We start from the raw sequence: 24,629 nt of genomic DNA, 5'->3' as shown, positions 1-24,629 counted from the left end.
AAGGATTTAATGGAACTATGTTACAGAGAGCATGACAGTCATATATTAAGGTCACATGTGCAATTGAAATTGAGGCCACAGGTATTAATTGCATATTAGTGTTTTACCTTCTGGAAATTTTGTGTAGGGCCATTATTACAATCAATTACAGGTTCACTTTTCATGGTTGTATTATTAAAAATGCAAAACTCTTATGCTCATGAGTCATTCAGTTCACCAGATAGGACTGTAATAGCACCCAATGTGTCAGGGTCCCAGTGGTGGCTCGTATTACACAACCGGCCGGTGTCCACATCCTTTGCTGCTGCAGCCAAGTTCAACCCTAATAGATAATTCTAACAAAAGGCTGCATTTCAGGCGGTAAATTCATACACAGCAAGGCGCTCGCGCAGCAGTTCGAGCACGTAGTTTACGCTCGTCTCGTTTCAAATGTGTCACGTGGTACATGGACCCCGCCTTCGTTCGAAAACGCTCGTCTGCCCGCTCGTCCAATGAGGAACCGAGTTGGTCCCACGTGCGTATTGTTTAAACTGCCTTAAGCCTGTGGGTTTAGTGGTCGGGTCGAGATCTTCCCAACGCAACGATGGCGGCAGCTGTGTCCGTTAGTGCAGCAGCTGGAGGAGACAGGCACTGCGCCGCCCGGCCACTATACGATGCTGGACAAGAGGACTGGGGCCAGGCTGAAGTTCAAGAGCCAGAGAAAGACGTGGGTTTGGAAGAGCCATCGATCTCCGTTGATCAGCGGCGGGTGGATGAGGAGCTGCCAGCGCTGAGCGCGGAGGAGATCGCGTGTCGTCTGGAGCGCACGCGTCGTGAGTTTTACAACCGCAGGAAGATCCTCATTAAGAACCTGCCCGCAGACGTGAGCAACCAGGTGCGGTCCAGTCTGCTTGCTCACTGTGAAGCACTTCACTCAGTTTTGGAACTGGAAGTTCGTGGGCTGGTTGTAGCGGTTAGTTGGTCATGAATGCTAAATTGTGGGTTGTGAAGTAAGTTCCAAGTCGGTCATCTACCTGCCGGTGGCCGTTGCTGAGTAGCACGCAGTTTGAGTTTACAGCGCTCTTTCTGGTCTTATTTTTATGACACCAAACTCCAGACCAGTTCATCTGTAATTGAAGCTGCTTTGATTATAAACCAGTTCCGCCAGTCCTCGTCCATTACCCGTCCCGTGTGTCGCCGCTAACAGCGCTGCGGTCCTCTTTTCTTTGCAATGCTGGAAAGAGCCGGTTCGGTCTAACACACACACGCTCGCTGTCCAGAACTTTCACTAATGTTTACACAGGGAATGGGTAAGATATTTTTTTTTTTAAATCACTGCTACCGAGTTATTCGGCCGGCCCTTTCTAACAAATCCCATTGACGGCCTAGAATTTTGACCGTTAGCCGATGTGCGTGGGGTCCGGCTGCTGCGCGCGTGAGGCTCGACGGGGGGTGATGTTCCACCAGGCGCGTGCGTGGCGCGGCAACAATGGCGGAGGGCTGCAGATAGGCCTGCTGGGACTTCCACAAGGGAGGGGTGCTTTACAGCTGGAAGTGGCAGAAAGTACCTTTTTGGTTTGTCAAAGTGTTGGACAGGACCTGTGTGTGTCCATTAGCCGTTGTGGCTGCTCCCTGAATGGGGTACTAATCTATCTGGAAAAATAAATATTCTGTAATGGATAACAAATATCCTTACTGTCACTTTAGTCGTTGTGATCAGGAGGGTGTGGGTGTGAATGACTGAATTTACCAAGTAAAAGTGAAATGTAGATGTCTATCAAAATTATGAAGTAGCTCTGCAGGTTACAAGTTGTAGCCTATTCATTTGTGAATGTCAGAATTATGGTTTAATCTGTTTTAAAGGTAACAGATTTTTGAGGTGAAAACTTGTTTGGCAGAATTGCTTTTGTGATGGTGAACAGTAGTGTTTTTTTTTCTGGAAAACTAAAAACAGTCAGCAGTTCTACAGGTGGGATGCAGTGGAGCTTTTCTGGGCTTCTGGTTGTGGTGTTTAATTGAATGGCAACACTAGGGTCACCTGACTCCCTCTCCCAGTCATTACAATGACTTTCACAATCTCTGTTGGCAGGAGGTACATGAGCTGTTGAGTGACTATGACCTCAAGTATTGCTTTGTGGACAAGTATAAAGGAACAGGTAAGTGAGGTGTTGGGGGGGTAGTCTATAATTCATCCATTATCAATAAATTGTCCAGTTCATGGTTGCTATGGACCAGAGTCTATCCTGGAAGCACAGTGTATGTAGGATAATATGCCCTGGATGGGATGCTAAGTCTTTGGTAGGGTAGACCCATGCATGCATCAATCAGAGATAGTTTAATCACCTATTTACCTGAAACATAAGTCTTTGGACTATGGGAAGGAACCAGAGCATCCTGTAGAAACCCCCATGAAAATGAGGAGAACATAACTTGAGTGAACTGGATTCAATCCCATATCTGAGCTTGCAGGCCAAGAACTGAGTCACTCTTAGCCTGGAGTACTTGTATGGAATATCCCCCCTTTTGTTTAGTTCTCCCCACTCGTACTTCCGAAAGGTGATGACATGTACACCTAGTTTTTCACAATGGGGTCTTTCACCATCCATGCATCTGTGTGTGCATAAAAAGTTTGAGTGGTATGAGTGCTGTTTCTGATACATATTTGTGGTATCCCTCACAAGCCTTTGTGACGCTGCTGAATGGTGAGCAGGCACAGTCTGCCATCAAGAAGTTCCACCGGCATGTTCTGCGTGAGCGGGAGATCTCGGTGCAGCTGCAGCCCACCGATGCCCTGTTGTGCATCGCCAACCTGCCGCAGGCCTTCTCACAGCAGCAGTTTGAAGAGCTTGTGCGTCCCTTTGGCAACCTGGAGCGCTGCTTCCTTGTGCACAGTGAACGCACAGGCCACTCGAAGGGCTATGGCTTCGCAGAATACATGAAGAAGGACTCGGCGGCACGTGCCAAGTCGGAACTGCTAGGCAAGCAGCTGGGTTCACGCATGCTCTACGTCCACTGGACTGAGGCAGGCTCGCTGACATACCCAATGCTGCACTCGCGCTGCCTCTGCATTGATCGGCTGCCCCGGGGGCTGTTGAATGTCCAGGACTTGCAGCAGATCCTTTCTGACACCTATGCACCCATTTTTTGCCAGGTAGGCCCTGCCCCCATCTCCAGTGTCCCATATTTACACTAAAGTGATTGTTACATGTCAGTGAATGTATTAAAGTCTAGTGCTGTGTGTGTTAGGACTACTAATGTCTGTCAGTTATCAGTTCCTCTAGCATCCCAGAAGTCTATCCCAAGAACATAGGGCACGAGGCTGGTACCTCCTAAATGGGGATGATACTCTGTTGCAGGTCTCTCTCTCTCTCTCTCTCTCTCTCTCTCTCTCTCTCTCTCTCTCTCTCTCTCTCTCTCTCTCTCTCGGCAGTTTCAAATCACCATTTCTCTTGAAACCCACATCTTTGGACTGTGGGAGGAAACCCAACCGAACACAGGGACAACAAACTCCATGCAGACTGAGCTGGATTTAAATCCATAGTCCAGGCACATTGAGACACTGATGGTAGTTGCTGTGCCAGTCTTGCCTGAAGAATGTGACAGTCCAGTGATAAGTAGTCAATGTGAGACGGCCAGTATTATGCTGCTAGATATGAGATGTTTGGTTATTCTGCAGCCATTCTCATAAAATGCAAACCTATGAGCTTCTGCATTTAGGTCTTGAACCTCTATGCTATTTACTGCCTTTTTATCATATAGAGTAAATGTTCCCTGATGGCACCACAGCAGAGCATTGGGGAGTGCTGGGTGCAAGTGGTTGCTCTTTTTCAACCACAAATAAATTTTCAGAATTCCAGAAGCATTGCATCACCTGACTGAACCTGGGATTGGTTGAGTGACCCATAACTTGATGCATTGCATAGCCCATCCCCAGAATGCAACTTTTTCTAGCTTGCTGTATTAAGGCAATGTTTTGTGGCGGATCTCTTAGTGTTTCTTTAGCCTGATTTTGTTTTGCTGTGAATGACTGCTGAATTTTATTGGTGAAATTACAAGATGGGCTAAATTAAATGATCAGTCACATGACATCAGGTGGTGTAAATTGACATGTTGAAATTTGGCAATGTGAGGTTTTTTTTTGGGGCTGACTTGGGCCTGATGTTTGTAGTAGGATTGCAGGCATATGCCAGTCTCCACACTGCTGTATACACCTGCCCTTTTGAATGTAATGGCCAACAGAAGTTGCAACTTGTTTCTGTGGAAAATCCGGGTCATTCCGAAAGGCCCTTTGAGGGTCAGCAGTGCCGCTGCAGCTCATTCACATCCATTGTCCTTTGCAAGCATTGTAGGCACCTGCATGGCTGTGAAAGGGTTCTGGCCCCAGCAGCTAGCCCTCCCCTTTGCCCTGTTTTCCTGTACCAGCACTGTTTCTATAGCAATAAGCGCCCAGCTTCCCCCCCCCCAGCCCCCACTGTTCCATCCCCTCCAGTCAGCAGGCCACAGACCCTGAGGGCCTTTCTGGAACAGGAGAGTTGACTCCTTTTTGTCACATTCAACATTTCACACGTTCACTCAGGCTCATTTAATGCACTGTTGCACAAGCGAGCACACATGCACATGGTGTAGTGTCCTATGTGTCAAAGCCAATTGATATGTCCTCATGGTCACCTGATGGGGAAAACTTATTGAAACTAGGTGTCATAGACATTTCTGCAGCATGGTTTCTATAATGCTGTTTAATACAAGTATTGTCTTCAGCATTATATCCTAGTGTTGGTGTATTTAATGTAGCTTAAGTGGAGCAGCTTCAGCTCATCCAACACATTACTTAACCTTGTCTGTGGACCGTTTGTAGAGTCCAAAATCTGGGCTTGCTATGAAAATGTATTTTAACACTAAATATTGCAGTCTTGCCAAACCATATGAAGGTAAGGCCTTCCTGAAAAACTTCGTAAGGTGAATTATCATAACTTGGAAGTACCGTTTGTATCAATGGCAACTTTTGTGTGTTCCTGGGTCTCAAAGATGGCACCCATTTATAATATTAAAATGGACCCAATTACTTCAGTAAATATTAGTGATGATTCTTTCCCTTCATTACTCATGACTATCTGCACTCATTCAGCTCTTTAATAGCAGTTTCATAACATAGTTATCAAAGCATGGCTTTTCTCCACATGCTCCTGTTTGTCTCCCACAGTCAAGGCATGGGTTTCAGGTGAATTAGTGATTCTGAATTGCCTGTAGTGTGCATGTTTTTGGACATTGCTACACCGTATACACTGAATGATTGAACATTTACTGTAATCTAGCTAGTATCTAGTATCACCACCTTGGATAAAGGTGTTACCACTTGTGTTTAGGTATGTTGCTTTGGAGAAAAATCTGCTAAATAAACAAATGTAAATGTCTTCTGCTCAACTGTTGGGAGGCATGGAAAATTTTATGTTGTCCTCAGACATGAAATGCCTCAAGACAAAGGGGTATTAAAGGGGAATTTTAAACTAATTTGTATATCTTACAGTATAATTATACTGTTGCTATATATAGTTGTCGGTGGTCTAGAACTTCTGCTCTGTCCTGACATCTGAAGCAGGGCTTCAGAATATAATGCATAAAGAAGCATCCATGTTTGATTATACATTCTGTTTGGGGCATGTGTAAAGTACTTTCCAAAGTCTTTAATATGATGGTAATTACGAGATCAGGTATTTAAAATCTGTGTGTGCAAAAAAAAGAGGTGTACCTTGGAAATGTACAAAATGAGGAACTTTGAACTGCACTAAAGTCAAAATGTGAGCTGAGGTGACAGGATCTCTCCAGCTGGCCCAGGGGCAGGATGGAAGCTTCCGGCGCTTTGCCGTGCTGGAGTTTGCCACACCAGAGATGGCTGAAGATGTGCAGAGAATAGCGGATGGCCGGGCTCTGGGCGGAACACACATCCGGGTGTCGTTCTGTGCACCAGGTCCACCTGGCAGGAGCATGCTGGCAGCCCTCATTGCTGCCCAGACCATGGTACAGTCACTGTATCCCCAAAACAAGTTTTGTGGTATTGCAGAGGAAATTGTCCTCTTTAAAATCCCCTTAATCTTTTTTTTATTTTATTTCATTCCCTGCTCTTGATCTAGGCCTTGAACCGAGGTAAAGGCCTTTTACCAGATCCTACAGCCCTGCAGATCCTGTCGGGCCTCAACAACCCAGCTGCCCTGAAGATGCTGTTGGCTCCACTGACACAGGGCAGGCAGTGTTATGATTGGTTTAATGTGTGCCATGCCATAGCTGCCAGTGTATGCTTTAAGCATAACACTCCCTCACAAGTGCCCCCTGCACACTGGTCACCTGGTTATGTCTGCTTTTTTGCTCTTGCTCAGATGAGTTTTCACAGCTTGTGACCCAGTTCTGTCTCTACAGGACTCCTTGGTCCCACACCTGCAGTGCCGCTGCTGGCCAATCCTGCGCTGTCTGCTGCCTTGCTTCAGGTGTTGCTTCAGAGTCAGGCCCATATCCAGCAGGTACCACCGGTAGGTCCTCACCTTCAAGCTTTTTTCCTGGTTCTTTCTGCTCTTCTACCACCTCATGCCTCCCCTCTCCTCTGTCAGCATGCTCTGTTGTGGAACCCACTCCTGTGGGCCCAGGGCCTCCACAGTAGAGAGAATCAGCAGTCCACCGTTGTGAGTGGATTCTGTGTGGACAGTTTGGTGTGGTGTGATTTATGGTGTGTTTGGGGGCGGGGGGGGGATTTGCTTAAATGTCGTCATGTGCTGTAAGGTAAGTGATTGGCCCTCCAGACTGCTCCAGTGTCACTTGAGAGCAGAACTTGTTGTGGCAACAGTCCTCACCAAAGGTTAAAGCACTCAAGGTTGCCATGTTGTTTTACTAGCCACCATTGTCCCCGAAGGGTTCCCATCCTAAAATGTAACTAAGCACTCGCATTGTGTTTAGCAGATAAGGGAGAAATGGCTGGCTGACCTTCACAACAGTTGGCATGGTCTCATTGTGTAGTTACAGCCTCAAATGATACTTTGCTCTCTGACTACACAAGCTGCTCAACACTATAGTCATGAATAAAAATTAAGATTTTGCAGGCAATTGGTTACAGTGGTGTCTTTAAATACTATTTTAAACAGGATGCACAAAGCAGGCTGCCGGTGTTTTCATGCCGCTGCTGTGCTATTGTGGATGGTGTGACTTTTTTGCTCTAGCTACCAGCTAATCCTCAAAAGAAGCTTAGGGGCAGCATAGCTCAGTAGGGTCCTTCCTGGTGGAGGGACAATGGTGGTAATGGGGTGATTGCCTGTTGTGGGTACAAGTGATTAAATGTGCCAACCATAATTATGTTGCAGCAACAAGCTCAATCTGATGCCTGTTTGCTTGAGTGTGTGTGTGTTGGAGCTCTTGCAAGCTCTTTAGGCAAAGCTTCTATCCTTAGACATAAGGTGCTCTTTAGGCTGTAGTGTTTCTGCAGTTTGTTGTATACTGGAGCAGATGGTATTGGAACACTTGCTGCTTATTGTGGTCTGATAATGGGCTGATTTTAACTTCTGTGCTTTGTCAAACATTATTCTTTTGGGATGTTTGACTTACTGTCCAGGATGCAATGCTGGCTGAACTAAATTCTTTGCTAATTTTCTTGTGATCCTTTCACCTGAGTGAATGTCCTTCAGCTTTTATGTAACTTTTACAGCCGTTCCAGTGTTTTGTGCCCCAGTCTCCCTTTGCCTAATTTCTCCCACAGCCAGGAATGCTGGGGGAGAACCCATTAGCAGGGACACAGTCCCTTCAACCAGGATTAAATCTGCTGGGTGACCTAACTCCAGGTGAGTGCTTGCCCATCTTGTTTGTCTTGCAGTATGTGTTGTATGGTATTGGCATGACTCTCCTCTGCTTCCAGGGGGAACTGTGCTGTCATCTCACTGCCTCCCATCAGAACCTCCAGGGCCCATTAAGCCTCCTGTTCCCAGTCGCTCCCTCATGAGGGATCTAGAGTCTCCTGTGGCACCCTGCAGCCTCCCTCCCATACCTTCTCCTGCTCTGCAGGGCATCCCCACACCCCTCCTGGGCAGTGTGTTTTCTGGGGAGGGAGCTGCTGCACCTCGGGTCAGTCACGTCTTCCTTTTGGTCATATTTACAGATGCATTCAGTTCTCTTATTCATCTGCTCTTGCCTCCTGCCCTTCAGGGGTCTCTCCTAGGTGAGCCTCCCAAGGAGCTGACTATTCCTCACAACCCATTCTTGAACATGCAGAATCTGTTCCCATCATCAGGTGAGTACCAGAGTTTTCCCTCACATCCTGCCCATGCCAGTCTGAGCTCTGGTCATGACTGTCTTCTATCCTGCAGGCACAAGCTGCAGGCCACATCCTTACAGGAAGAAAATGCCGTCCGGGAGCTTGTCACAGATGCGTGGCAGTGGGACTGTGAGCTCTAGCTATAGCCTTCGTTACCAGGATTCCTACCCAGAAGTAGATTATTCAGGTGTCCACCAGGTGGGTTCCAATCCATCCTTTTCTTAAACTGCTGGATCCCTCCATGTGTACCTCACTAGCCTTTTCATCCTAGGACCCCTTGGGGCCCTTGTATGAGCCCCTACAGTGTGTAGACCCAGTAGCCCTACCAGGGTTTGGACAGCAGGTAGGCCCACCTGTTGACCATTGAGCCCCAGCATGAATGACCCTTCCACCCGTTTGCTGATTTACCATGGTGTTGCTGCAGCTCCTGCCACATCCTGGCCACAGAGCCTGCCCACTGTACTCCTACCCACCCAGCCCACCTCATGCCAACTACTACAGCCCCACCTCCGTTTCACCTCCTGCCACACAGCTGAACAAGGTGTGTCTGTGTGACTGGTTGTCTTCTACACACAATGAAGTGTTGTGGTTTATAGTAGTCTGAAACTCTTCCCTACCAGGCTGTGGGCATGCCCCCCACTGCTCAGACCAGCAGCAGCACTCTGTTCTCAACATCTCCTCAGAGTGTGGTGAAGGTAACAACTTTTCCTGTAACTTGCATGTGGTTTCTGGCAGGTCTTCCTCCTTGCCTTATTTCCTGTTTTTATGCCCAGCAGACCCCCATTGGGAGCCAGAAACGTCTCTTCTCCCGCCTCATCCCATCACCTGAACCCAGCCCTGAGGGGAGTTATGTGGGCCAGCACTCACAGGGCCTGGGGGGACACTATGCTGACTCATACCTGAAGCGCAAGCGCATCTTCTAACAAGGGTGTTGGTCCTGTGTCCAGGCAGTCAGTAACCAGTGCTGACTGCCATACCTCCATGTGCTTCTGCCACAAGCATCAGTTTGAGCCCAGTAACCTTTATGGGTACCCTGGACCTCATCTCATCGGCATCCAGCCTGCTGCTCTTCCCCTGGGCTGACATGCACCAGTCAGTGGAAGGATTTTGTTTCACCTATGGATGTACTTTTTGTGGGTTTTTCTTTTTATTTTTTTAAGTTAGTTTTAGTAAAATTGTCTTAAAAGCAGGGATTACTTTGTGTTGAAAGTGAAAACCATAGTTAATACAATTCTTTGGTTTTTTTGCCAGTTTTTTCCATGGTGAGCCAAACCCTGTGTTTTAGTTTGACTGTAAATAGGTATTTTTAATTTTTGCAGGCTGTCTTGTAAGTGGTTAAGTTTTTAGTTGGATGTGTCAGCTTGTTTTGTCTGAACCATCAGGGGTTAGACACTGGTTGCAGTTTCCTGGTGGTGTAAGACTGCATTATTACCTTTTTTATGCATCAGTATTGGTTGCCAACCTGCACTTCATCACATTTGTTTGAAATACTACCATCTGCCACTCTACCCCACCCCACCCCCCACTAAATCTTAATTTCCCACCCTAATCCATACTTCTGTTGCACTTACAGGGTCAGTATCACTTAAGTTGAAATCAGTCCTGCTTTCTCACAATGTCTGAGTCTATTTGGTTCTCCTTATGCAGGACTGCAGACAGTTGGCTGTTCCGTGCCATTTTGACCTCGGTAATAACACAGCTGCTTTCCTGAGTTCATGAGTCAGTGTGGAGGATGCTTGGGCTTTAGGGGGCTGCTGTACATTTTTGCGTTGCTTTTTTTGATGGCTGAATGTTGTCCTGTGTGCTTTGCTGCCCACTACACATTGCCTTCCCCCTGGAGGCCCCTTGAGTTTGCACTGCTTTGGTCCCCACTTGGCTCATGAAGTTTCTGTTGCCAGCCAGTAGAGGGAGCAATTTCTCTGATCTAGAGGGGTTCTGGGTGGAATTGTGCAGAAGGTAGGGTGGGTCAAATCACCCTGGCCAGACAAGCCCACTACCCAGCTGTGTTCCTTTTTACCTGGTTAAAATCACTGCGTTCATAATTTGTCACCTGCATCATTGTCAGGCAATTCCAGTTCTCAGGTCATGGGATTTTATGCTTTTTCTCTGCTTCTAATTGCTCTGAGGTTATCTCCCACCCTGCTGGGTGTGTCAAGTTTACATGATTTTATGGGTAATGCAGCAGCCCTTGGACTAGAATGGGCCAACCTTTTCCCAGTGTGCAGCAGGTTCCTGTGTTGAGGTGGAGGACCAGTCCCAGGTTTGTGCGTACCTGTTCTGCTGATGTACGTTTCTGGTTGTAAAAAAAACCCATTACCTCGGACTTTTACTGCTGGCAGTGACTATGGGACCTCCGAGTTTTAAATCTGTAAACAAGTGTTTCTATTACTTCTGCCCTGACTGTTGGACTCTATTTCATCTAATCTTACTTTGTTTGCTGAGTACCTACGAAGCTTATTCAGTTTCTTCCCAGAGCCTGAAACCTTTGTTTTTCCTTGTAATGAGTTCTGGTTCTGCTCTGCTGTAATGACATTTAAAGGCGTGTATGTGGACTTCATAGCTTTGTGTGAATGATTTCAACTGTAAAGTGACAATCCCTCTTAGTGTCATGTCCTGGATGGGAGCAGCGGTCGGTCAGTTTAACTTGGCTGCAAAACTGTCTGAAGCAATTTGCTAAAATGGCCATTTTGTGGAATTTTTTTTTTCCCCACCCCCTCCCAAAAATCAGTAAATGTCCTTTAAATTCACATGAGTTGAGTGAGCTTCCTTTTCTGCATAGAAGTATTTGGGTGTATCTCAGTGGACATGCACATACTTGTACTGATTTCACCAGTTTTGTCTGCCCAGCACTGAAAGCAAGGTTGTGCTGGACCCTGGATTACCTCACAAAGTACTGTACTCTGTTCTTGACAAATGCTCAAAAGTGGCATACTTTTCATTAAATTACTCAATCTGGTATCCAAAATTGAGTGAGTAAAGCAGATGTACCTACACTGGATACATTGAGTATTGAATTTCTTGTTAGTCTTTGTTTGGAAAGACTGCATGAGCCATTAAACACACCAAGGATAGTCTTTGAAGCCTGTTTGTGCTTAGAGACTATTTAAAGTGCTATGGGGGAAGCAGTGTGATGTGCTTAAGTCACTGTGACAGCACAGGGTGCTGTTTCGCAGGCGGCTGTGTTCCCAGCTCATAGGGCCCCCAGACTGACTCGTCCAACTGCTGTGCAGGTCTACTGAAGTCAGACTCTTGGAACCAGCTAGTGGTGAGCTGCACCTGGAAAAGCAATCTTTGTTTCCTAAACATCATTTGGCTCAACCCATTTAAAAACTTGTTCACATAACATCTTAACTGTGAAGGGAAGTCTAATTATCAAACCTCTGGTCAATGTTCAGTGTCAAAAACACTATTTTCCCCTTTGGATGCCTTTAATGTACATGACTTTTTTTGCTGTGAAAAGATCAAGCACCTGATGATAGGGTCTAAACTCTAAGGGTACACTCATGGTCATAATCCTCTACTTCTAGTGTAATGGACCAGTGCTTGGATCAAGTGTGCAAATGGCATTTCACATATGGAATTACATTGTCATTTTACAGATGCTTTTCTCTAAGAGCAATTTAGTGTTGGGTTTAAAAATGAAGTTATTTACAATAATAAACCCATTTACACAGCTAAATGACTTTCATTGTATCAGTTCAGCACAGCAGCAGGTAGGATTTGAAACTTTTGATCTCATTGGGTTGGATGGCACTAACACTACGTACCAATTGCTGCCCTCGGTATGTCACTGTTAAAGGCAGATGCTGATTTAAAGGACATCTGCAACTCAAAGCATTTTTATAATCCTGCCCAAATTACTTTAAGGGTATGAATAAATTGCATCCAACACATCATTCCATAAATAACGTACAACTCCACCTCCCTCCAGGTAAAGTGCATTACGGAACCAAAGGGGCTCCTATATTTGACACATTTTTAAATGAGTTTTCAGTGCCTGAAAAATCCCTGGAATGTGATTTAAGGTGAGGCAGGGCAGCAGAAGGGTTGATTCAATGAAGTCCTTGAACAATCGATACTACAGTCCACTCAAATCCCCCGATAAAGAAACGCTTTTTCTGCTTGTCAAGTTATGGATTGCTTGTGTGATGTATGGCAGATGTTGTGCTTGGCTGTATTCTTCACTGGGACCTCTGCAGCTTTATTGTGTACCAGCAACTGCTGTGTGTCTGTGCTGAATGGTATCTTCATGCCAGCAACGATGCGTACCCTTGTAAAGTGAGGATCGTACACTGTCCGTGCGAGGGAGGGGTTGCGGAGAAAACGGATGGACAGGACTCCGCTCCTCTCTTTCCTTTCTGCTGTAGCTCTGAGAGGATCCTTACTCCCCTTGCAATCTAGTTAAAAATCCATTAAAGGTTTCATTTTTTTCCCCCTTGTTCCTGAGACAGTCTTACTCAGAATTCCATCTTGGGCTTGCATTTCATTAGGGTAGCAGATCTGAACCTTTTAGCAGTAGGGATACACTTACACTTTGTACAACCGCTTGTCCAGAGCGGGGTCAAGGTGAATTGGAGCCTAAGCTGGCAACACAGAGCGTAAGGCTGGAGTGGGAGGGGGCTAGGATACGAGTCTGCCGCAAGGCACCCCAATCAGGACTCGAACCCCAGGCCCTGGTGCAACCTGCTGTAGCAGCAGGGGAGGAGTTAAGTATTCTTTAAAAATAAAGGTTAGCAAAGCTGGGTCAGTACTGTCAAACGCTGTATGCAAACACTGTTCACACTTCTGTATATTTGACTAGTTTCTTAAAAGTAGCTGCTTCCCCACAACCTGTTCACTTAAATAGTGCCCTAGAGGAGGCAGTAGGTGGCATGCTGCTTACAGTTGTTGCCTTCCTGGGTTTCATCAGTGTTTGCCATAATTAGCTGCAGTAATAAGTACCCAGCTCTATAAATTTGTAGTAATTGTAAAGTAGCTGAGTGTAAAATCATAACTGTAAGTGGCCACCAAGCTACCTTGAACAAAGGAGATGGGTAACTAATGTACCCTCACTGCTTGAGCTCTTTCCCACATATTGTCAAGCAGTATACCTCGAGCTGCTTGTACAACTTGGACTGTAAAATGCTGTGTTTGCACATGTTGCCATAGTGAGTACATCACACCTCAAACTGAACCTGCCAGTAACTCTCTACATCCCCCAAAGCATTTAACATCATTGCGCAGAGAATCGGTCAGAGACCGTGTCTAGAGTGAGAACAGGAAAGCAGTGGGCACAGCCCCCAGCCTGGCACTGATGTAAACCTTTTCCTGCACATCTACTTTAGGTAGACCTTAAAATAAGATGAGCTTTCTGGCCAGGAAGTACACTTAATACATTATACCCCCCTATGTGAAAATTCTTTTCTTCCAGCAGAGGTGCTTGCTGACATTTCATTCTTCTTCCCAAGGGGATGGGAGGGTGGGATTGGGTTCCATTTGGGAATTGGTTCAGCAGCAGGTTTCAGCCTGCTTCAGTGTGTATTTCAAACCACAATGTCACTGCAGTTCCAGTGGAGACCGGTGTCTGACACCACCACACACCCACACAGGCTGCGTAGAAGATGGAAAAAGGTGATCCTTTTTTTTCGACTGTCAGGGTCTCTTGTGAAACAAAGGAACGTGTTGATTGTTCCTTATGGTTGAGGAGTATGGGGAATTCTGCAGTAATCCTGTTTCTTGTCAATCTCTCATGTGTGATAACTGGGGGATGTGAGGCTTGTTGCCCCGACTCCCTTGCTGTCCTTATCTTGGACCTGTCAACACACTCCTACCTGCACCCCAAGCATGGCTGTCACACTTTTGTGGATGGTTTCAGACTGAGCCCACCAGTTCCCCAGGTAACAGCTAGGAATTCCTTTCTTTTATAGAGAGGAAAGAAAAAAAAAAAAAAAACCTAGTATGACTTGAACCAGCCTGGCTTGTCCAAAGAGGGGTTGTGCCAAATGCAGGGAGTGCAATCTGGCACTGCAATGGTCACTTGCATTGAAGAAATCTAATAAGTTTTTACAAAGCAGTTCTATGTCAGTTAACGCTACCCTTCCCTCAGAATGAGGTGCTTGTCTTATTTTCAGTTTGGAAGGGGAGTGCTAGCCTCATGCCTGCCTTTACCATTTTCCAGGGGCTATTCTATGAGTGACCATTTACAGGGGGTCCTCTTGCTTCACCATGGCCAGTACACAGCCACCATGTACACCTTACTGCAAGGAGACAGACAAGCATGTGTACAGTATACACAGAATATATATTAATACTTCTGTTTAAAAAAAAAGGTGAGAAAAGCTATGCTGATAGTATAGTATCCTCTAGAGGGTAGCCCAAAATAAACCAAACGAATCTGACAGTGGAAAAATACTGTAATGACTCGCCTTACTGGTAGTTAGGTGGGGAGATGTTTTGTGTAAATAGTTGCATTATGGGTAACTTGTAAATGGCGTGTGTAACCACTGGGGGCACTTAGGGGAAAAATTATGGGTGACTGTGCCGACGAATATGTTAGAGAGAGTTTTGGGGGGCGCTAAACAGGCTGCGAAGGCTGGCTTTACGTGCAGGTCCTAGAGAAAAGGGGGTCCTTGAACCGAGAGTATTATTTCCCCGGTGCCGGTGTTCAAATAAATTGTTTGTAATAAGCGCTATCTCTGCGTCTTTTTTCACCCCATCCAAACCCAGGGCGGTGCGCGCCGCAATATTAAATGTATTTATTATTAATCCCGAAAAAAAAGAGATTGAAACTTGAATCCTAACTTTCGGAACAAAATTATTTTTAAAAACACAGCCAACTTCGAAAGGTAAGTCGAGGTGCGTGCCACCAATAAGCTGTCGCATGACATTTAAAAAGGTGTGCTAGGAATGTCAGAGCGGCAAGACCGGGCGATGGTAGGGTCCGAAAAAAAACTCGAGAACAAAAAAAAAAACAAACGGGGTGGATGGGACGGTCGGGGGCGAAGTGCGGTGAAGTACCGCACCAGCGACGCGGTTTATCTACTAGTAGCAGGGACTGTTGAAATTGCTGAGGGAAGATGTGAGAACTGGGCTCGCGTGGAAACAAGGAGACAGAGCAGTGAACAGCCCGGGAATAGACTGTAGGGATGGAAACGTTACAGTCTGGTCGCCGCGTTCATTCTCACTCTGGTTTACTGTGCTCGCAACGCGCGATACTCGTCTGACCACTCGTCACGTTTCGCTCCGGTAAAAACGGACGGTCAGTCCGTTAAACCGGCCCTTTTAGCAGGTTCTCTAACATTAACTGTTGTTTTTCAGCCGCCCTCACCTGCCACGGAGTGATGATAAATATAAAATAAAGATAATAAACTGAACCCTCATTTCAGAAATACAGACATATGAAGCAGAAAAGGCAATGAAAAAATATGAAATTATGTGGGCTTCAATCCATAGTGGAGGAGGAGGCTGTGCGTGCGTGCGAGCAGTGTGTGTGTGAGAGAGAGAGTGTGTGTGTGTGTGTGTGTGTGTGTGTGTGTGTGTGTGTGTGTGTGTGTGTGTATATGTGTGTGTACGCGCTCGGGAGGCAGGCAGAGAGAGAGCGCGCGCGCGATAGTGCGGGGCGCGAGCGCCGGGAGATGAGGGGGGCGCGATGGTGATGTGCGAAGAGCACAGAGGAGCTTCCCACGAGCCGCAGACACGGGGACGGAGTGGAGCGCGAGCGGGAGAGCGCCCGACACCCCGCGAGAACCGCGCGCTGCTGTCAGTGCGCCGCAGGACGGAGTAACGGCGGAAGCGGAGAGGGCGGGCGTGGGATTTTTCCAGTTTTCACACACACAGCCATAACGGAGCCCCGGAGCCGGGAGTCATCGCAGCGCCGATATATTCCAACACATAACTTCATAAATCCATCAGCGTCGCCTTCCGCGGGCCTCGCATTCCGCTCTTTCTTGCTTCTTATAGATTATCCAGTTCACCCCCGATCGCGATCGGATACTTTTTTTTACTTCATGGATGCGGTCGAGAGAGGAGCGACGGCGCGCGCGCTCTGACGGACACAGGTGCAGGCGCGAGCGGCACTGACGCCTCGCGGCGTCGTGCGGGCGCCCCACCGTTCTGCAATAAGCGACATATTTAACTAAATAAACTACTACCACTATTATTATTTATTTATTTATTTATTACAGAAATAATACAGGAAAAAAGCAATAACGTACGCCGCAAGCGAGCGATCCCGCTGCGCCATGGGCGATGAGGCCACCGAGTTCTGGAGAGGAGGCACGCGCGCTCGTGTCCGGTTGCCAGCCTCGCGGACGCAGTGAGGGTTCCACAGCCCGTCGGGTGCGCACGCGCCTGCGACCGCTCTCGCCGGTTCCAAATAAAGAGAAAACTTTTGACGGGATTTTGAGCGGATAGCAATACAGGAGCCACACTCCCGCGCGCCTGATAGCACTGTGATTCTCCTTTTTTACCCCCAACGATGGAAAGAGAAATGTATTTTTCTGAAGCACAACGACTACCGTCCAAATGAGGTACTTTTGAGAAGTGCGCGTTCACACGAGTCAGGTACCCGGCGACCCCGTACCCGTTTGCACTATGATGGAGACGCCCCCGTGCTCGCGGAAGAGCCTGTCGCTGTCGCTGCCGGTCCCGCGCGAGGGACAAGCCACTTTGAAGCCCCCGCAGCACCTATGGCGGCAACCGCGCACCCCCATCAAGATCCAGCACCGCGGCTACTCGGACACGGACCGCCACCACCACCCGCACATGGAGCGCGCCAACGCCGTGGACACGAGCGATCGGCCGGGCCTCAAGAAGACCCGCATGTCATGGCCCTCCTCTTTCCAGGGCACGAGCAGCGCGTCCGTCGGCAACTGCGTGGGCAACAAACGGTAAGGTGTCACGATGACACCCGGACCGACGTGACGATGATGATGATGATGATGATGAGCACATGTCAAGTGTTTTGTTTCTGGAACGGGCAGTGGATTGGTGGGTGGGTGCTCCTTTCGGTACTATTGAACATCTATAAAAGTCACCTCCACCCACACACACCTGCTGCTGTTCAGGGAGATGAACGGGAAAAGTCGCTTTCTCTACTGTGTTGCGCAGCGCTCGCAGCATCCCGCACCTGATGAGGTGGGTACCACGCCAGAGCACGTGGGGGGGAGGAGCTGCAGTTTCCCAGGGAAGGTGTGGTACAGCTGTATCAGGACGAGCCAGCAGTGATCAAGTAGGTCGGCACGGAGTGGGCACCTGCCTTCGGACCTGCAAGTTGCTGGGTCCAGTTCCACCTACTGTTACAGTACTCTGGAGCTATGTACTTACCCTAAAATTGCTTAATTAAAAACAAAAACTACCCAGCTGTATAAATGGGCATGCTGTAGTTGTTGGCCTAGCACTGTTAGTTGCTTTGGGAAAAAGTTTGAGCTAAATGAATGAATAAATTCCTTTTTCTGGGAGGTGTAATTGCAGGATGTGCTATTTAAGTTCTACGAAAACACTCCAGGATAAACTCGAAGAGAAGTAGCTTTGAGGCGGAACTTACTTTAACAGTGAAGATCAGTCAAAAGGCCTGCAAAAAATCCAATTGTTTAAGTAACAACAATAATAATAATAGCTGAATATCTGCCCTCTATGGTGGGTGCAGTGGCGCAGTGGGTTTGACCAGGTCCTGCTCTCTGCTGGATCTGGGGTTCAAGTCCTGCTTGGGGTGCCTTGTGACAGACTGGTGTCCCCACCTGGGTGTGTCCCCTTACACCCTGTGTTTCCAGATTAGGCTCTGGCTCCCCGTGACTCCGCAGAGGACAAGCGGTTTCAGAAAATGTGTGTGTGTGTGTGTATCTGCCACAGTGATTTGGCTTCCACTTTTACACCACACTATGCCTTGTCAGCTGCTGGTAGTTCAGCTAAGTGCTGCATTTTAGGGTACAACAGCATCTCCTGAAACAAGGTCAACTGGAGTAATTTAAAGAGATCCACACTTCAATTGCCTGAGAATGACATCCACATGACCAGTGCCACTGAATCCCCCGTTCAGCACCGAGCTCCCTAAGGGCTTCCAGCGGGGTATTCCCATGGTGTGAATTTGATATGGACACCATTTCTATGCAGTAAAGGAACACGGTAAAGTCAGGAACATCAGTTCTCACACCCAGCATCATTTTTAAAGTTTTAATTATAAAAGTGGTGTAAAGTTTTCAATTGATGGCTTGTGTGCATTAGGGTTAGCAAGTGGTAAAATGTTTAGAGACTTCACCTTGCAACAGGAGGATCTAGGTTTGAATCCCTGTTCCTACTGTAATACCCTAAATTGTTACAGTAAAAATTCACAAGATATAGACACTCCTCTATTTACATAAATTGGACTTACATAAATCCGAGTTACACACACACACACACACACACTAGGAATAGTCGATATTTGGAGTTTTATACAGCCACTGGAGTGATGTACATCGATTCATATGGCGGGACACGTCTGCACCAAATGCACACACTGTATTTTTTATGAGATGTACATCACTTCGGAGAAAAGCGTCTGCTGAATGAATACATGTAAACGTAAGGAAACCAAGAACCATCTCGCAAGGGTACAGCAATCGATTTGGAGATGAAATTGAAAATAATAAGGAAGTATGCAGATGGACAAAGATGATCCTCTTTAGCACGGGAACCAGGTTTAGCCATATCGACTAATACTATAGGTAAGGATGCTGCACGTATAAGGAGCACGTGAAAGGAACAGCCAACATGAAAACAACAATAATAATGAAGAAACGTCAAGATGCAATAACCGATGTGGAAAAATTATTAATGTTGTTATGTTGAATGGTGTTGTAGGGTATAAATGTTCATGATCGTGCTCGGATTAATCCTTTACAGAGCCACTCCTGCAATGTAACGTAAATGTTTATATGTATCTCAAAAAAACTACTAGGAAGGTGGTTAGAAATCGGCGATATTCTCTGGTAAAGTTTTATGCAGCTACTTGTGTGATGAATGTTGGTGCATATGGTGAAGGAAGCTAACTTTACTTAATCACACATCTGCAACTATGTCACTCTTTCTCCTAATGTAATGCAGAAATTGTATTCTCTATGAGATATACGTCGTTTTGGAGAAAAGCATCTGCTAAATTAATAAATGTAAATGTAAATGAGGAGGGAGAATCTGACATACGTCAATTTTGACTTACGTAAGAGGTTGAAGAACGGTCTATTTGCGCAAGTCGAGGGGTGTCTGTATGCACGTCATTGTGCATCACTGTACCTCAGAATACAAACCTAACATTGTAAGATGCCTGAAAGAAATTGTAAGTTATACGAATAAATAATAATGCATTTACTGCAGAGCTGTTGTACGGATGCATTGCTAAGTATGTGTATTTATACTTTTTTTTTTAATTAAAAAATGTATTGGCAGTTTTCTGTAAAAGGGGGGCGTGGTGGCACAGTGGCGCAGTGGGTTGGCCCTTGTCCTGCTCTCTGGTGGGTCTGGGGATTGAGTCCCACTTGGGGTGCCTTTTGATGGACTGGCATCCTGTCCTGGGTGTGTCCCCTCCCCCTCCAGCCTTACACCCTGTGTTGCTGGGTTAGGCTCTGGCTCCCTGTGACCCTGTATGGGACGAGCGGTTCGGATGGTGTGTGTGTGTGTGTGTGTGTGTGAGAGAGTTTCTTGTAAACTATAATTGACTGGCTAGAAAGAGCATAAAGTGACTTGTTAGTTCATTTGAATGTGAAAAACAGCACGGTGACCAAGTGGCTACTCAGATAAGATGTGGGAAGCACTGCCCTGGCCTCCTGGTGCTCCAAGCAGCCAGAAACAATGCCATTTACCCCCCATGCAGGTATTCCCTTCCATGCTCCTCTCTTGCCTGCTAAGATATAATAAAGAAGCACCGGGACCACTGCTGCCACTACGGCAGACAGGCCCTGAACGCGGAACGCCCGCCAGATCCGCCCAGGCTGCCGCTCATAGGCACGGCTCCTGCTGCGCTCGCAAGGCCGACCTCCCAGCAGGCAACGGCTGCATAGCTTTCCAAGTCTGTTTTGTTTTTCCTTCTTTGTGCTTTACTGTAGACCCAAGCTGCCTTGGCATGTTTCTGTCATGGCACCACCATGGAAAGCATGTGGAACGCGGAGGAAGGTGGATGGCAGCTGAGAGGACGCCATTATAGCAGGCACCGCACACTGTGTCCGTGGAGCTAAAATTAAATGGTGTTTGGTGCGCTCTGTACACCATTCTTGTGATTTTTCCCATGTCTTCTGGATACCCAGTTTAGCCAGTGGAAGTAATTGGATGGGGCCAAGAACACCACTCTGCCACGTATGCACAGAGATGGGCGTATGTCAAGGAGTACAATAGGATGGAAAGCTGAAGTGTGACATTGTTTCCCTTGAAGACAGACCAGGGCCCGTTGTGTGCAACATGTGATAGAAGTCATGTTCTTGGAGCAAGATGGACGGTTTGCTGGGGGGGTCACATAGACGAAAGGTGGGACTAGGAGTGGGGGTTCAGCGTGACAGAGTGGAGCTGCATTTGTGTGACCTGGTACCCGGAACCCTGAATCAGCATGAGCTGGCAAGCTGGAAGTGGAGTGAGTGGTGGTGTTTCTCCATGCCATCCATTAGCTCTCATTGTCATGCCCCGCATGTTGGAACCACTGCTTCATCACTGTATCTCACGGGAAACTGCTACTTCAAGCACGGTCTTGGCTTGTGACATGGAACACATGTTACACATACCATGATGGACTCTCGGAGAAGACAGGAAAACTGCATGGTTTGGATGTCATCACGGGGGACACCTCTTCTGTGTTTATTTACGTGACGCACTGACACACCAAGCTGTTCTTCTGGTATGACCGTGTGTGCACACATGTGCTTGGTGTGACACGTGCTCACGCACCAAGCTGTTCCTTTCCTCTATGTGTTTGAGGCTTGCTCTCGTGCCTCTGTGCCCCAGCATGTGTTTCGGTTTCACATGCACTGATACACGTTGCTTAGTTCAGATATTCGTGGATTCCGTGTGTCTATTTTTTAATGTGTTTTAAATATGTGTCATTTTATCTGAGGTATGTCGGTGTTCTGCGTTTTTTCTTTTTGTTCCTTTGTGAGAAGTGCTGAGAAACTATTATCATATTTCAGTTTGCGCATAGTGTGTGCATGGCACACACACTGTGTGTGAGCGAGAGTGCTTTTTGCATGTGTGCGTGACGTGTGCAGCACATGCGTGTGCATGCTCTCGGGATGTCCTCCACAGAGGCAAATTAATCTCTGCTATTAGGGCGCAGCTTTGAGGAGAGGTGGATAGCGATTAGGATGGCTCTGCATGGCATCTCACTTCCTGTGGGGCAGGGTCTGCCGCCCAGACGGTCCATGCTCTGCTCTCCTGGGCTGAGGGCCAACCCCGGGGCTTTGTGTCCTCAGGTGTCCCCGGGAATCGCTTGTACCCAGTCCAGGGCTTAGTGCTGGTGGCCTCCAGGCTCCAGCCTGCTGTGCCCCTGTGCCATGGACCCTGCTGCCACGGCAGACGCAAAGACAAATCCCGAGAGTCACAGTAGTAGAAGGCCCCAGGGACTGTCCCCATGGAAATGTCCTCCTGACCCCCTCTGCCATGAAGACATCTGACATCCAGTTAACATGTCATCACTGAACAGATGTATTTCATCCAAACTGATACACTTCTGCACAGTGATGTGAGACTGCAGATGGCCAGCTGCCTTCCCACAAGGGTCTTGAACCGGGAACCTTCTTATGTAAAGTGCATATATTTACCTGCATGCTCCTCCAGGGGTGCAGAGCTTCTGGATGTCCTCACTGAGTTTTTGTGTATCAGTTGCATGTGCATGACCTCTCATGTATGTGCGTGACTGTTTGCACTGATGACAGATGTGTATATGTGTTTGTAAGTGAATCTACAATCAGTCATGGCATTTGCACGTTATCCAGTGTTTATACATTTTATAAACCTGTCCATGCCATCAGACGCAAAGCATATGCATGCGATCCACAGGGCGGGTGTGAGAGCAATGCTAAATGGAGCACCGGATGATAATAAGGATTGTTTCAGAACGTGGGGGGGTGTGGTCTTCTGCTTCAGCACAAGTGTTTATTTAGTCTGCTCCCATTGATCAGCGTTCCAGCCCGCGCAAGCTCTGACAGCAGAATAATGGGAGCTGTAACCCTAGTTTCTCCACCCCCCCTGGGGGGTTTCATCCTGCTTCATTAATAGCAGTGTGAATCAAGTAGTTCTTCTGGAATTCACACTGGCATACGAAACCACAGAGGATCCCTGCTGTCCCTGGCATGGTTGTCACCGTGAGCTTGCCTGATTTCCCTGGCAGAGAAAGGCTTTCACTCCTGTGACCTTTCAGTTCTCCCCCTCCTGAAGTCTGGAACCATGACGGTTTGCTCCCTTTGTCTTAATTGATAATAACCACCTTTCTGGTCACTCTGTCTGTTTCATTCACTGAAATACAACATGGTGGGGAACATCGGGTATTCACCAACAAGGAGAATCTGGGAAGAGGAGCTGTGTACACCTATTGGATGACACCCATCACATCCAGCAAAGCCAGGCTAAGCAGAGAGGCCCACGTGTCTAACTGACCGTGTGACCGTGTTTAACTCTCCCCTGTGTCACTGGGCCAGTCAGCCAGTCTGCTGTGTGCCCCACTGATTTCATGGGAATACGCCACTGCAAACTAAAAAAGCACTCTTGAACTCAATGGGCAGCCTGAGGGTTATCTGTTGCTATAGTTACTGGTTTTGTGGGTGTGTAAATTCAATACGTATTTCCCAATAAAGGCAAACGATATACACATTTAGACTAATACACTGAAAAAATGCAATAATGGGTTTTGGTGAGAATTGCTGGTTTTTCATTTATTTTGCCAGTAACACTTCCTCGCCGAGATCATTCCTACGACTGTTAGCTCTTTTGAGCAATTTTTCTTCTTTTTGCTTGCTCACTGTGTTATGCGTTTAATACTCATTGCTACAAGGACAGGGTTTGCTTGCTTCTGCCACGACATGATGACAGTGGCGTGAGGCCCAGCCCCAGAGCTGCACAGAGTCAAACTGTAACGAGTATGGTGACTGAGATGAAAAGTTTGAGCTCGCGTCCAGCTGGGCTCAAATTAGATATGACGACAGAATAATCCGAACAGCTGAGCCAGCAAGTCTCTCGGGTTTGTGACCTTGTGGTTTGGCTCGAGGAACAGTTGTCGATTCAGTCAATTGATTCACTAAGTTCAGGTAGCAACAACATAAAACTGATTTTGAAGGAAATTCTTAATCATCAGCATTAAATAAACAGTAATGAAGGAGAGACCAATGCTAAAAAGGCACATTTTGTGAAGAGAAAAAGTTGAAATACAGTAGGAAGTCTGAGTGATGAGATTGAGGACATGCCCAGTGCCCCCGAGGGGGATGATGAATGTGGCATGATCCTGCCCATCCCCAAGTGAACTCAACCCATTCTCCAGCCATGCCCTCACCTCTTTCAAACACTAAGCTGCTCCCTCTGTGTCACTGTGCTCCCATTGAGATCCTTCTATCCATGTCAAGGCTGTATGAATCTGGCTTGTTGAGGCTAAAAACCTGCTGGTTGTAGAGCCTCTTCTTTTGGGAAAGCTGCAGGCAAATTGTCATTTTTCAGCCACCTTTTAATTGGAACTTTAAGTCAGGCATATTTGGTTTTCTAGCACAAAACGCCATTCCCTTTCAGTTCATCTACTGCCAAATTACAGGATCCTCACTGATCTTATTTTTAGCCCAGAGTGTGCACAGCACACTATGTGCCAGTCTTTACCCCTGCTAAGGACAGACACATTTTGGATGGATCTCTCAGTGCTCTTCCTCATTGGTCGCCAATTTTGCCTGACCCTTGACCTCTCTCCTTGCTGCTTGTGCCGCCCGCTTTTCGGGCTGAGGAAGGTCCAATCTGCCTTGCCGCTGCCAGCTGGATTCCTGCCAGACTCATTAAATGCATGATTAAATACACCTGGGACCAATTAGCTTGGCGGTTACTCGCAAACTATAGAAACATGCACAACGCATACCCCTTAGCCACACGGCTTTTGTCGTGCTAAACGAACAGTAAATTAAGACACGCTATTAGTTTAGTAGGTGCTGAGGACATGTGTGCGCACACACACATATTCTAGCCCTGTTAATGCCAGGTGGGTACAAGAGATGTGCATTTTCTTTTGACAGGCAAAAGGATGAAATCAATAAAAGTGATTCGCTACTCTGCTCCTGTCTGTCTGCCTTTGCAGTGCTCTGTTTTCCGGCCAACGCCGAGTTATGCCTTGCCAGTGTCGCCTCCACTTATCTCAGGTGCCGCTCAAATGGCTCTGTTCTTGGCGTCGGCTGTCTTTACC

General features: G+C 47.1%; 2 protein-coding genes across 5 annotated transcripts in view; both read left to right on the top strand.

The window, feature by feature from the left end:
• The first annotated feature begins 529 nt into the window (after nt 1-529).
• raver1 (ribonucleoprotein, PTB-binding 1) lies at nt 530-10,980 on the top strand. Of its 4 annotated transcripts, none has more exons than XM_018754542.2 (14): nt 530-874; nt 2,069-2,135; nt 2,661-3,130; nt 5,803-5,994; nt 6,108-6,216; nt 6,391-6,500; nt 7,715-7,796; nt 7,871-8,076; nt 8,158-8,242; nt 8,319-8,464; nt 8,538-8,609; nt 8,691-8,807; nt 8,887-8,961; nt 9,043-10,980. In XM_018754542.2, the coding sequence occupies exons 1-14, from the start codon at nt 584-586 to the stop codon at nt 9,187-9,189; spliced, it is 2,169 nt and encodes a 722-aa protein (XP_018610058.1). In that variant the 5' UTR covers nt 530-583; the 3' UTR covers nt 9,190-10,980. The 4 variants fall into 4 exon arrangements, with proteins under 4 accessions (XP_018610058.1, XP_018610057.1, XP_018610059.1 ...); XM_018754541.2 differs by having other exon boundaries at nt 9,040-10,980; XM_018754543.2 differs by lacking the exon at nt 8,538-8,609 and having other exon boundaries at nt 9,040-10,980.
• A 5,527-nt stretch (nt 10,981-16,507) lies between these two features.
• Nucleotides 16,508-24,629, top strand: part of pde4a (phosphodiesterase 4A, cAMP-specific) — a 53,360-nt gene continuing 45,238 nt past the window's right edge. Inside the window, exon 1 of the mRNA XM_018754804.2 lies at nt 16,508-17,133. Coding sequence (XP_018610320.1) covers nt 16,838-17,133 — 296 coding nt within the window. The 5' untranslated portion in view covers nt 16,508-16,837. The remainder of the gene's footprint in view (nt 17,134-24,629) is intronic.

This window comes from Scleropages formosus, chromosome 8 (genome assembly GCF_900964775.1).
Source record: "Scleropages formosus chromosome 8, fSclFor1.1, whole genome shotgun sequence".
Lineage (NCBI taxonomy): Eukaryota > Metazoa > Chordata > Actinopteri > Osteoglossiformes > Osteoglossidae > Scleropages > Scleropages formosus.
The sequence above is the reverse complement of the archived record's forward strand: the minus strand, read 5'-3'. Positions and strand labels throughout refer to the sequence as shown.